The sequence below is a fragment of the Ichthyophthirius multifiliis genome (genome assembly GCF_000220395.1).
Source record: "Ichthyophthirius multifiliis unplaced genomic scaffold scaff_1120509251014, whole genome shotgun sequence".
Taxonomy (NCBI): domain Eukaryota; phylum Ciliophora; class Oligohymenophorea; order Hymenostomatida; genus Ichthyophthirius; species Ichthyophthirius multifiliis.
The window spans coordinates 1-12,072 of record NW_004086283.1 but is presented as its reverse complement, the minus strand read 5'-3'; the positions used below and the strand labels follow the sequence as shown (position 1 = coordinate 12,072).

The window sequence follows — 12,072 nt, the reverse complement described above, 5'->3', positions numbered from 1 at the left end:
ATTTTCTGATTTCTTTTGTTATTTTTTGTTTTATAAAAAAAAAGTGAAAATTATATTAATATTATTTTTTTAAAAAAAGAAAAGTCTTATATGTACCATCAATTTATTTTTTTAAAATATTATAAAATATTAAAAATAATATATATATTAGATTATATTTAAGTTTAATTATTATAATTATGTTATTTATATATATATATATATATATATATATTTAATATATATATATATTATTTTTTTTATTTATAAATTATAGTAATTATATCTATATATGAAATTATATTTATTTTAATATAAAATATATAATATATTTAATAACAATTTATAAGTCTATTAAAAAATTATAAATAATTTATATTTGTTTCTATTAAAATTAATATCTATAAAATTTTTATTTATTTTTAATAGTTATAATAAAATAATTATATTAATATTAATATTCTTAATAGTAAAATTATATATAAATAATTAATTATATTATAAATATATAAAATAAATGATATTATTAAATAATTTTATTATATAAATAATATTTTTATTATTTTATAATAATTAATAATTATAAAAATATATTAATTAAATCATTTTTATATTGCAAAATTTTTTTTTAATTTATATAATAATTATTATTTTATTTATATATATATTTTTTTCAAATATGATCTAAATTTATTAATAAGATATTTATGTAAATATATAAATATTTTTAAAAAAATACAAATGCAAATTATAATATATTACAAAATAAAATTAAAATTTTAAATTATTCTTTAAATTTGACCTATTTTTATATTAACATCTTTTTTTATTATATTTTTCAAAAAAAAAAATATTCAAAAAAAAAAATCAAAACTAAACAAAAAAAACAAAAAATACATATAAAATTATAAATATAAAATATTTATATTTAAATAAAAATATTATGTTTAAATTTTTAATAAATATCCCTTTTAAGCGTAAACTAGCAATTCCTTTTTTACTAACGACTTCTGGTTCCATATCTGTTTATGCTAAAACTATAGAAAGCCCTAAAATAAACACTTAACCTTTCGAATATACTGGAACTGATCTCTAAGTAAAACTAAAATCTCGAAAAGAGCATATTGAATAAATAACATAAACCCCCGAATATGATCTTATAATAATTGGTGGTGGTTGTAATGGTTCGGGTGTGTTTTTAGAAGCCGCAAACCGTGGGCTTAAATGCTTACTTTTAGAAGGCAACGATTTTTCTTCCGGATCATCTTCCAAATCTACAAAATTAATACACGGAGGCTTAAGATATTTACAATAAGTTTTTGAATTTACATTTAAAGGAGGTAGATCTGAAAAATATTAGCTAGTAAAAGAAGCTTTAACAGAAAGAAATTATTTTATAGAAAATGCATATTATATGAATAAGTAAACTCCTTTTGTAATTCCTACGACTAATATATTTATAGCTGGCTATTATTATATTGGTTGTTATGTATATCATTTAATATATTTGTTAAATAAAGATTATTAGACTAGATTTAGTTTTAATTCACCCGAATTATATTCTAAAGACAAGCTAAATTCATATTTTCCCAATTTAAGTAAAAAATATAAATACGGTGTAGTCTATTACGATGGCTAATTTAACGATTCACGAATGAATATGGATATTCTACTCACTGGAACAATTGAATAATATAACAAAGGCTTCTAATCTGGAAATATATTAAATTATGCTAAAGTAAATAATCTATTAAAAAATTAATAAGGGAAAATAAATGGAGTTGTTTTCCAAGATAGAACTACAAATTAAATATATTAAGCAAAAGCGAAGGTTGTAGTTAATTGTACTGGTACTTTTTCAGATTAAATCCGATAAATGGACAATCCAAATTGCTCTTAGAGAATTTTATGTGTAGGTGGTTCACATATAACTCTCCCGAGCAAATATGGATCTAAAACCGAGCTTTGTTAATCCCATAAACAGAAGATGGCCGTGTTTTATTCGTTGCACCTTGGTAAAAGTATTAAGTTATAGGAACAACAGAATAATCATTGGATGAACCAATAATTGACCCAAAAGTATAAGAAAAAGAAATCTCCTTTATGGCCAAAGAACTTTCTCAAATTTATACAGGAATATCATAAGAATAAATTCAAAAAGATATCTCTAGTAAATGGGCAGGAATAAGGCCATTAATTTTAGAAAATAAAACTCCAGGATAACATTAAGATACTAAAGAAATAGTTAGAAAACATGTAATTGAAGTATCAGATAATGGTAAATAAAATATATATAAATAAATTAATATATATATATATATTTAAATATATTATATATATATTTATATTTAAGGTTTAATATCACTAATGGGTGGAAAATGGACTATATATAGAAAAATGGGAGAAGAAACAGTTAATAAAATAGAAGAAATCATAAAAAGTAATATATATATAGATTTTAAGATTTAAATATATATTTATATTTAATATTTTTTTTTTTTGTAAAAAATAAAATATAGAACCAGATTAAAAAATTAATAATAAAAGCACATGTAATTTAAGATTATTAGGTGAAGCAAATAAAGATTAAAAATATAAATTTCCTAATAGGCAAGAATATATAAATACTTATGCAGAATTATTAGCTAAGAAACATGATATTTAAATTAATGTAGCTAAGTAATTATTTAAAAATTATGGAATAAGATCTTTAGACATTTTATAAATGGCAAAAAAAGAAAAAAACATTAAATAATAAAAATTCCTTAAATAAAAAATACATCCAGATTATAATTATATAAATGCAGAAGTACTATATCATATAAGATATGAAATGGCTTAATATCCGTCTGATATTCTTCTTAGAAGAATGAGATTAGGTTTCATAGATTCTAAAGCAATGGAAAAATCGATTGAGACTGTATGTGAAATTTTCGCAAGTGAGTTAAAATGGGATAAAGATAAATTAGAAAAATCTAAAAAATAATATAAATAAGATATATAAATGTTAGAATTTTGAATAATTAATATTTATTCTTTTTATTATTTTACAAATTATAATATATAAATATATAAAAAATAATTATAAAAATATATATATATACAAATATATATATATATATATATATTTATATATATAATTATTTTATTCTTAATTACATTAGTTTATTTTTCAAATAATTATTTATATTATTTTTATTATATCTTAATATTTTTAAATAAATATTAAATTTATATTTATATTTTTATACATTTAAATGTAATGACAATTGCATATATAAATCATATATTTTAATTTTTTTTATTTAGATTGTTTAATTTTAAAAAAAAATATCACATTTATTTAATAGATATTTTTAATATTAATATTTTTTTTTAAACATATTAATATATATTTATCTATTTTCATTAATTTGCTTAATTATTAAAAATATTAAAATATATTTTAAAATCTTTTTATATTTTTAATATTTTATTATTTTCTGATTACATATATTACTATTAACTACATAAATTTATTTTAGGCAAAGAATTAATATATATATATTGAAATATTTATAATCTATTATAGTATTTATTTATTTTAAATTTTTAATAATCTTAATTATATAAATATAGAAATATTCCTTTCTTAATTATAAGATATTTATTCTTTAAAAAACATTTTATAATTAATTTAAACCGGTATTTTCAATATATTTTCAAATTCAAATTTAAATTTTCTATTTTTAAAACCTAATTAAAGTTTATTAAAAATATTTTTATGTAAAAATACTATTAAAATTAATCAAGATATGTTAGTATATTTTTTTAAAATATAAAAGATATAAAAAGCTTTTGTAATATTCTAAAATTTAATATATTTACTTTGATTATATTAATAAAAAAAAATATATGAATTATTTTATAAAGAAAGCTCAATATTTCTATAATTATGTGTTTGTTTTTTATAAACATTATTCTAATATTCTAATAAAAAGAAAATAAAATAAATTGTTTGCTAATATTTATTTTAAAAATTAATTTTTACATAAAAATTAAATAAAAGAAAGATAAATTTAAATTATTTATTATAATTAAAAATAAGTAATTCGAAAAAAAAAAATATATATTTATATATATTTATATATTTTTATATATATTTATTTATATGTATATATTAATATATAGTTTATCATACATATAATTTTTATTATTTATTTTTAAAAGTATTAATATTTTCAATTTACTACTTTGTGGTTTATTTCATGTTTTTAAACATATATTATATATAAATAAAGTGTATAAAATATATATTATTTTTTATATAAAAATTATCAAAAATTATTATTATATGTTTTTTTTAACAACATTCATAAAAAAATATGATTTAGAATTTTAACAAATAAAATAATAATGTATTATAATAAAAATAACTAATAGAAGAAAACATATATGATAAAAAAAAACGATAAGAGGATTAAATTATAGAATAATTAAAATAGGACCTTCTTTTAAATAGTACAATTAATATATTAAATCAAGATTAAACAAATATAATTACTAAAGAATAATATATTAATAATAATATAAATAATTAATAAGATAAATAAACATAGACTGATGTTTAGTAATATACAAATTATTAAAACAAACATTAATAATCTAATGAACATATTTATTTATTAAATTAAAAAAACTAAAACTATTAAAATTATATATAGAAATTCAAAAATATTTATAAATAAAATTCTAAAGGATTACATGAAAACATATTAAATATAAGATTATCATAATTTAAAAAATGATCAATCTTTATATATTTATAGTAAATATAATATTATATATACTAATAGAAAATTTATAATTATAAAAATAATATTTTTCTAGAATTATTTAGATAAAACACTAAAATATATATATATATATATATATTTTTTAAGATATATATTTATATATATATATATATATAATTAAACATATATATATATTTTTTTTACACATAAATAAAATAATTGAAAGAATAAAATGATATTAAAAATTATATTTTTCTTTATTTTATAAATATGCTTATACTATTCCTAAACATATTATGAAATACTTGAAATCTAGCCCCAATCAAGTGATTATTAAATAAAAAAATCATTTAGAAGGCTATCTATGAAATATCATCCTGATAAGAACAAATCCGCAGAAGCCAAACAAAAATTTTAACAAATAAACACTGGTTACAAAAAATTAAAAAATTATATTTACATATTAATAAACAAAAATTAAAGCATATGAAATATTAAAGGATCGTACATTAAGAAAAATTTATGATTCTTAAGGTGAAAAAGGAGTCCAATAGCATTTATAAAACCGAATTCCAGGCAGTAATACTGATCCATTAGATTTTTATTCTACAAGAAAAAATATTGAAAGACGTGGTCCTTAATTAAGAATTAAGCTCCAAGTTACATTAGAAGATATATATAATGGAAATGAAATACTTGTATATGTTACTAAATAAACTATATGCCCACATTGTAGAGGATTAGGTGCTAACAGTCCAAATGATGTAAAAGTTTGCCCTTAATGTAATGGATAAGGAAATTTTATTCGGAAATAATAAATAGCGCCTGGATATTATTAATAATATTAACATTAATGTGAAAAATGTGGAGGTAAAGGACGTATAGTAACTTCTGTTTGTCCTACATGTAGAGGTTAAAAGGTAAAAAAATAATATATATAATAATATTCATATATATATTTATATTTATTTTTATATTTATATTCATATATATATATTTATATTTATTATTAGAGTGTTGAAGGACATGACGAGCTTTTAATTAAAATACCAAAAGGAATATTATCAGGAGAATATATAGTACATAAAAAAGAAATTAAAATTTAATATATATTTATATTTATATAGAAATTTGAAGGAGCAGGAGACGAGTATTTTGATAGTTCACCTTCTGATGTTTTCTTTGAAATTTAAGAAATTTCACACCCTAAATTTACTAGAAAAGGATATGATCTTTATTATAAATTAGAAATTTCATTAAAGGAAGCTTTATTGGGATTTAAAAAGAAAATTTAACATTTAGGTGATAACTATGTGAAAATCGAAAGGAATTAAATTACTTCTCCAGGCTTTATTGAAAGAATTGTGAATTAAGGAATGCCTATAAGAAATTATTAAGGAAGATCCGGGGATTTATATATAGAATATTATGTTAGATTTGATAACTATTATTCATAAGAGAAAATTGAATGTAAATTTTTATTTTAAAGAAAAATATATTTTTTTTTTATTTTTTTATTTTTTTAGTATTGAAGTAATATTTTTAAGAGGAAAATAAAAAATATTAATGATAATTTTTATTTATATAAATATATATTTTTTATTTATTTTTATGTAAAAATATTTATATTTTTAGTTATTTATTAAAATAATATAAAATACGAATTCTTTTTTCTTTTTTTAAATTTATTTCTATTAAAAATATGTATTTATTTAGTTATTTTTAAAAAAATTAGACTTTCTATATATTATTTTTTCTTTTAGATACAAAGTTCGTTCAATAATTCTTAAATTAAAAAGTAGATTTATAGTTTTTTCAAAAAAAATTCGTTTAAATAGACAAGACCTGTTTTTACGGATTTTTATATAGTTTTTGAAATAAATAGGTATCTAAAATTTCTCTTATTTTTATTAAGACTATAGAAATGATTTCCATATTATTTGCTTTCTTTTCTTTCTTTTTTCACACTTTTTACTTAGGTTTATCATTAAAAATACAGGCTTATTTTTTTACTATACTAAGGTAAAATTTGTAGCAATTAATGTCTTATTATAGAATATTATATAATTTTTAAATTTTTATTTTAGACGAAATTATCAAATAAATTGGTTTTCGTAAAAATTACAAAATATATATATGGTTATGTGTGGTTTCCTTATTAGTAGTTTAGTATAATTCTCAGAAATAGAAATTTTTTAATTTTTTATATAATAAAAATATGAAAATTTAAAATTTTAATATTAAATAATATTATTTTATTTTTTTTTAAAATAATTTTCATTTATTTATAAATAAATCATATTTGTTAATTAAATATAAATAAATTAAGTATTTTTTAAAAAACAAATTTTTCATTTTTTTTTAAATAAAATTAATTATTTCTATTAAATTCAAATTAATTTAAAATAATTCATAAAACTCTAATAAATAATAATTATATATAAAATAAAAATTATTAGATTTGATATATATTTCTAAAAGTATATAAAATTTATATTATATTAAGAAGAAAAATATATATATAAATAAATATATATATATTTATTTATATATATAAATAAAAAAATTATTTAAAAGGAAAAAAATCTTTTTTAATTAAAAAAAAATATTCTATAAAATATATTTTTTTTATATAATATCATAACAAAAATAAACATTTTTATTTAAAAAAATATATATATACTCTAAATTTTATATCTTTTAATTAATTATATATTTTTTTTTTCATTTAATTGAATTTAACCATTAATTTTATAATTAATTCTTCTTTTAATTTAATAAATAAATTGATATAAAAAATCCGATAATTACAAATATTATAAAAAAATGTATTGATCTAAATATTCCAACGTCTTTATCTTAACAATTTATATAATGGATTTCTTCATAATTATCATTTTAATTTTATTTGTTCTCGTAATAACACAATTATGTCTATATAAATCCATTTTATTTACATTCTTTTATTTATTTAAATTCTTAAAATGAGCATTCTATACAAATATCGTGTATTTTACATTCTACTAAATTATACTCTTTTATTTCTAATCCGTTTTCTTAAATTTATAATTTTGCAATTATAAAAATATTCATAAAAAATATAATAATTAAAAAAATTCTTATCATTTTAGAAAACTTTATTTATTTAAATTAGATAAGAGAAATTTTATATAAATGTTTATTTAAAAATTTATTTTAAATATTTAATTAAAAAAAATGAAATTAAATAAGAAAAAACACTAATTAAAGAAGAAGAAAAAAATTATATATATATATATATATATATATATATATAAATATATAAATATATATTTTTTTAATTATAAATTATAATTATTATTTTATTTTTATTCATTAATTATTTTTTTAAACACTATAAATTTTTATTTTAATAAGTTTTATGAAATTTTTAGAAATATATAATTATTATATATTTATATTTTTAAATATAATTTTTTTTTTAATGAGTGTTAATTTTAATACAATAATAAAAAAAAAATGGTTTCTTTTATATATATATTTAATATATGTAAATTTTTTGGATTAAAGTATAACAGAATACATAAAATATATGTCTATTTTCTAATAATAAAAGAATTTAGAAAAAAACTCATTATTTTTATTGAAATAATATCTTTTTTTTTCAGTTTTTATAAAATTTTTATTTTATATATTTTAGTCCTAATCGATTTTTCATATTTATATTTGATTTACATTTAAATTAATTAAATATATAATTAATAAATATTATATAATATAAGAAAAATTATAAAATATTTTTTAAACAAATAAATATAGATTTTTAACATAAAATATCCAAATAATATTACAGAAAATAATCAATATTAAAATACAATAAATTAAAAATAAACATTATTTAATAAACTAATATTAGTATTTTTTTTTCTTCATGTAATAAAATCAATAAAGAAAAAAGATTATAATAATAGAATAACTTAAATAATCTAATAATTTCAATAAATAGAAGCTATATTATTATAAAATAATATTAAAAATATTAATCATATGCAAAATGTAAAATTATATTAAAAAAAAAATCTCAAACAAATATATAATAAAAAAAAAATTTTAAAATAATAAAAAGTTATATATAAATTAAAAAAAAATTAATAATAATAATATATATATATAATTATATTTTAACTAAAAATAAATTTTTCATATTTATTATATATATATATTATTAAAAAAAGGGTTATATCTAAATTCTAAATTTCTACTAATGACCTATAAATTATAAAAATGAGTTGTATTTTCTTCAATTTCACTTACCCTATAATCCGCTTCTATGCTATTTTCTTTTTATTCTTAATTTTTATCATATATATAATTCTATTTTTATAATTCCTAATTAAAAAAAAAGGATTTTTTTCTTAATTTTTATTTATAAACTAATGAAACCTCTCTTATAGAAGAATTTAAAAATATGTTATTTTTATTATCCTTTTCTCTAAAAAGAATTTATTAATCTTATATTATTTATTATTTTTCTTACACAATTTATTATAATTCTTATAATACTTAGTTTTGTTATTACTATAATTTAATACTATTACCAAAATTTTTATTATTTATATCTTTATTTCTTTATTCACCACTATTATTAAATTTAACATCTACACTAATACTCTTTTATCTCAGATTTTCCTACTAATTGTTTTCGTTTGTAGGCTTTGCAAACTAACTCTTATGCTTTTATCTAATATCTACATCTTAATTTTACTATTAAATTTAAAGCTAAGATAAATATGTTACAGTATTTATAGTTGCCGTTTATCCTCTAAACATAGGCTAAATCCAATAAATTTCATTACAAGAATTTTTAGATATAATGTTTGATTAAATTTTAAAACAATTTAATCCATTCTAAGAAATATTATTCTCATTTAATAATTGTTACTTCTAAAAACCTGGAATAATTAAAGTAGTATCCATAAATTCCTAATAATCTTGAAAAAAAGCGTGATTTAAGCATTCCTATACATTAGGCCGAAAATTTGGATTTTTATTAAGCATTTATTATATAAGATTTTATGCTAAATTATATATATAAAAATAAATATATATATATATATATATATATATATATATATATATTATTCTTTTACCTTCTTTTGGAACAGTATTATTTTAATTTAATATTGAAAAATCAATTTAACATGCTTTATTTTTTTCAACTAATTATTTATTATTTGCTGCTTTGAAAGGTTATTCACCTGTTAATCTTTTTTATTTTTTAAAATAAATATACTTATTAATAACAAAAAATTATAATATTTGTTTTTATTTATTTTTTAAAATACAAATAAAATATTTTTTTATATTTTACAATATGTAAAATATAACTCCAGCACTAAATATATCTACTTTATTATTATAAAATTTATTTTAATTACTATTATCCTACAAAATCTCAGGAGCAATAAAACCCGGAGTACCACATTTTTTATAAAGCATAGATTATTATACAGAATTATCATATGTAGCAAGTCCGAAATCTGCAATTTTAATATTTGTTTAATCATTTTGATCATACAAAAGTATGTTTTCAGGCTTTAAATCTCTATGAATAATATTTATAGAGTGAATATCCTATAATGCAAATAATATATTTCTCATTAACAATCTAGCATCCTATAATTTATATTTTTCCTTTTTTAAATTCTCTTAATTAATTCACCTCCACGAATAAACTCCAAAACTAAATTTATTGAATGTTCAGTTTCATAAACTTCTAATAAATGCAAGCAATTTTAGGACCAAACCAAATCTCTCATTATTTATATTTCGTTTTATAATGATTTCTTAATATACATATTTTTTTTTTATTTTTTTTATTTTTTTTATTTTTAAATTTTTTACAAATCCTTTTACTTATTAAAGTAATTAATCTTTACTAATTATTTTAACAGCAAATTATAACTAATTTTTTTTAAATGAAGCTAAAAATACCTTTAATGATATATATATAAATAAATATATATATATATATATATATATATATTTATATATATATATATTTATATTTATTTTTTCAAATTTTTAATAAAACCCTTGAAAAACCACCTTTTCCTATCATTTTTATTATTTAATATTCACTACTAAAATCAAGCATTATACATAACTTTCTTAAAGAAGAACACCATTAATTATATACTTAAGTATTATCAGTTAATAATTCTACATAAAATTAATTTTATCTCAAGCATATTACGTAAGTGAGTTTTTTTAATATTTTTACTTTAGATTCGTAAAATTCTGCATATACATTATTTAAACATAAACTACCTTTTATTAAAATGCTATTTTATATCTTATTTTTTTTTACATTTAAAAGTATATATTTTATTCAATTATATAATTTATATATATATATATTTGTTTTTTTAAAAAAAAATTCAATATAAAAAAAAGTGCATAATATGTTTTTTTCTAGCCCCCCCTTTTTTTTATTTTTTATGTAGTTTTTTTAAAATAAATCACAGACAAAATTAAAACTATTAATTTTATAAAAAGTAATATAAATTATAGAGTCTTTTTTTTATTAAATAAATATTCTTTTTTACTTATGTATAATATAATCCGTTTTTATGGATATAGTAATATCTTTTAACTAATCTTTTTAATGTCTTTGATCTTTTATAAAAATAAGATTAATTAGAATCCTATTCTATACTTTAAATGTTAATTTGCATATTTTATTTATTCCAAATGGAGTTTTGATTATTTTATTTTTCTTATGTAAATATTAAACCACTTAATTTTATTTTCATGTTTTAAATATAATATTATCGAATAATAAATGTTTTAAATATTTTAATAATAAAAATAATAATTTTATAAACTATAAAATATTATTTATTTTTATTATTTAATATTTTTTTTTTTAAATTATTAAATTTAAGTTTCGTAAATATATTATAACTATTTTTTATTTATTTGGGTATACATAATAATTTTAAATATATAAAAGTATTTATTTTTTAAAGTTTTTATTAAATCATTTAATAATATAATATTTTTTATCTTTTAATTTATTTTATATGTTATAATATCGGTATTTTATAATTGATTTTTTTTCTTTTTAATTCTAATATAGTTTTTTTTATGTATTTTTAAACTTTTTTTTTAATTAAATATTTTCAATCAAAACATTAATACATATTTTTCATTTTATACAAAAACATAATATTTAAAAATAAATGTTTACCTATTATATTATTTGAATTCAAAAAAAAAAAAATTAAAAATATAAAGCAAATTTAAACAAAAAATAAAACTTTTATTTTTTATATTA

General features: G+C 15.1%; 3 protein-coding genes across 3 annotated transcripts, besides 31 other annotated features; 2 read left to right on the top strand and 1 right to left on the bottom strand. All coding sequences in view use genetic code 6, as the record gives it.

Annotated features, from left to right (window-relative positions):
• Positions 1-187: 187 nt before the first annotated feature.
• Positions 188-231: a microsatellite.
• Positions 232-456: 225 nt separating this feature from the next.
• Positions 457-512: a microsatellite.
• Positions 513-598: 86 nt separating this feature from the next.
• Positions 599-653: a microsatellite.
• Positions 654-816: 163 nt separating this feature from the next.
• Positions 817-847: a microsatellite.
• Positions 820-875: a microsatellite.
• A 12-nt stretch (positions 876-887) lies between these two features.
• Positions 888-932: a microsatellite.
• A 955-nt stretch (positions 933-1,887) lies between these two features.
• Positions 1,888-2,998, top strand: IMG5_129020 (hypothetical protein; the record flags this gene model as incomplete). Its single annotated transcript, XM_004032108.1, has 4 exons — positions 1,888-2,257; positions 2,333-2,419; positions 2,499-2,658; positions 2,806-2,998. The coding sequence occupies 4 exons, from the start codon at positions 1,888-1,890 to the stop codon at positions 2,996-2,998; spliced, it is 810 nt and encodes a 269-aa protein (XP_004032156.1).
• Positions 2,259-2,318: a microsatellite.
• Positions 2,265-2,322: a microsatellite.
• Positions 2,265-2,324: a microsatellite.
• Positions 2,267-2,327: a microsatellite.
• A 39-nt stretch (positions 2,999-3,037) lies between the features above and the next one.
• Positions 3,038-3,107: a microsatellite.
• Positions 3,070-3,118: a microsatellite.
• A 965-nt stretch (positions 3,119-4,083) lies between these two features.
• Positions 4,084-4,139: a microsatellite.
• Positions 4,084-4,140: a microsatellite.
• Positions 4,085-4,179: a microsatellite.
• A 348-nt stretch (positions 4,180-4,527) lies between these two features.
• Positions 4,528-4,571: a microsatellite.
• Positions 4,572-4,871: 300 nt separating this feature from the next.
• Positions 4,872-4,949: a microsatellite.
• Positions 4,950-4,986: 37 nt separating this feature from the next.
• On the top strand, positions 4,987-6,286 carry IMG5_129010 (hypothetical protein; the record flags this gene model as incomplete). The annotated part of the gene is made up of 3 exons (XM_004032107.1): positions 4,987-5,185; positions 5,238-5,674; positions 5,768-6,286. 3 exons carry the CDS (start codon positions 4,987-4,989, stop codon positions 6,284-6,286), a joined length of 1,155 nt encoding a protein of 384 aa, XP_004032155.1.
• Positions 5,686-5,749: a microsatellite.
• Positions 5,698-5,761: a microsatellite.
• Positions 6,287-6,326: 40 nt separating the features above from the next.
• Positions 6,327-6,395: a microsatellite.
• Positions 6,396-7,265: 870 nt separating this feature from the next.
• Positions 7,266-7,316: a microsatellite.
• Positions 7,268-7,310: a microsatellite.
• A 599-nt stretch (positions 7,317-7,915) lies between the features above and the next one.
• Positions 7,916-7,966: a microsatellite.
• Positions 7,967-8,017: 51 nt separating this feature from the next.
• Positions 8,018-8,066: a microsatellite.
• A 418-nt stretch (positions 8,067-8,484) lies between these two features.
• Positions 8,485-8,531: a microsatellite.
• Positions 8,532-8,728: 197 nt separating this feature from the next.
• On the bottom strand, positions 8,729-10,854 carry IMG5_129000 (hypothetical protein; the record flags this gene model as incomplete). The annotated part of the gene is made up of 6 exons (XM_004032106.1): positions 8,729-8,742; positions 9,884-9,999; positions 10,105-10,141; positions 10,172-10,367; positions 10,638-10,727; positions 10,828-10,854. The coding sequence occupies 6 exons, from the start codon at positions 10,852-10,854 to the stop codon at positions 8,729-8,731; spliced, it is 480 nt and encodes a 159-aa protein (XP_004032154.1).
• Positions 8,793-8,848: a microsatellite.
• Positions 8,823-8,880: a microsatellite.
• Positions 9,244-9,292: a microsatellite.
• Positions 9,818-9,872: a microsatellite.
• Positions 10,595-10,626: a microsatellite.
• Positions 10,736-10,801: a microsatellite.
• Positions 10,855-12,072: the final 1,218 nt, after the last annotated feature.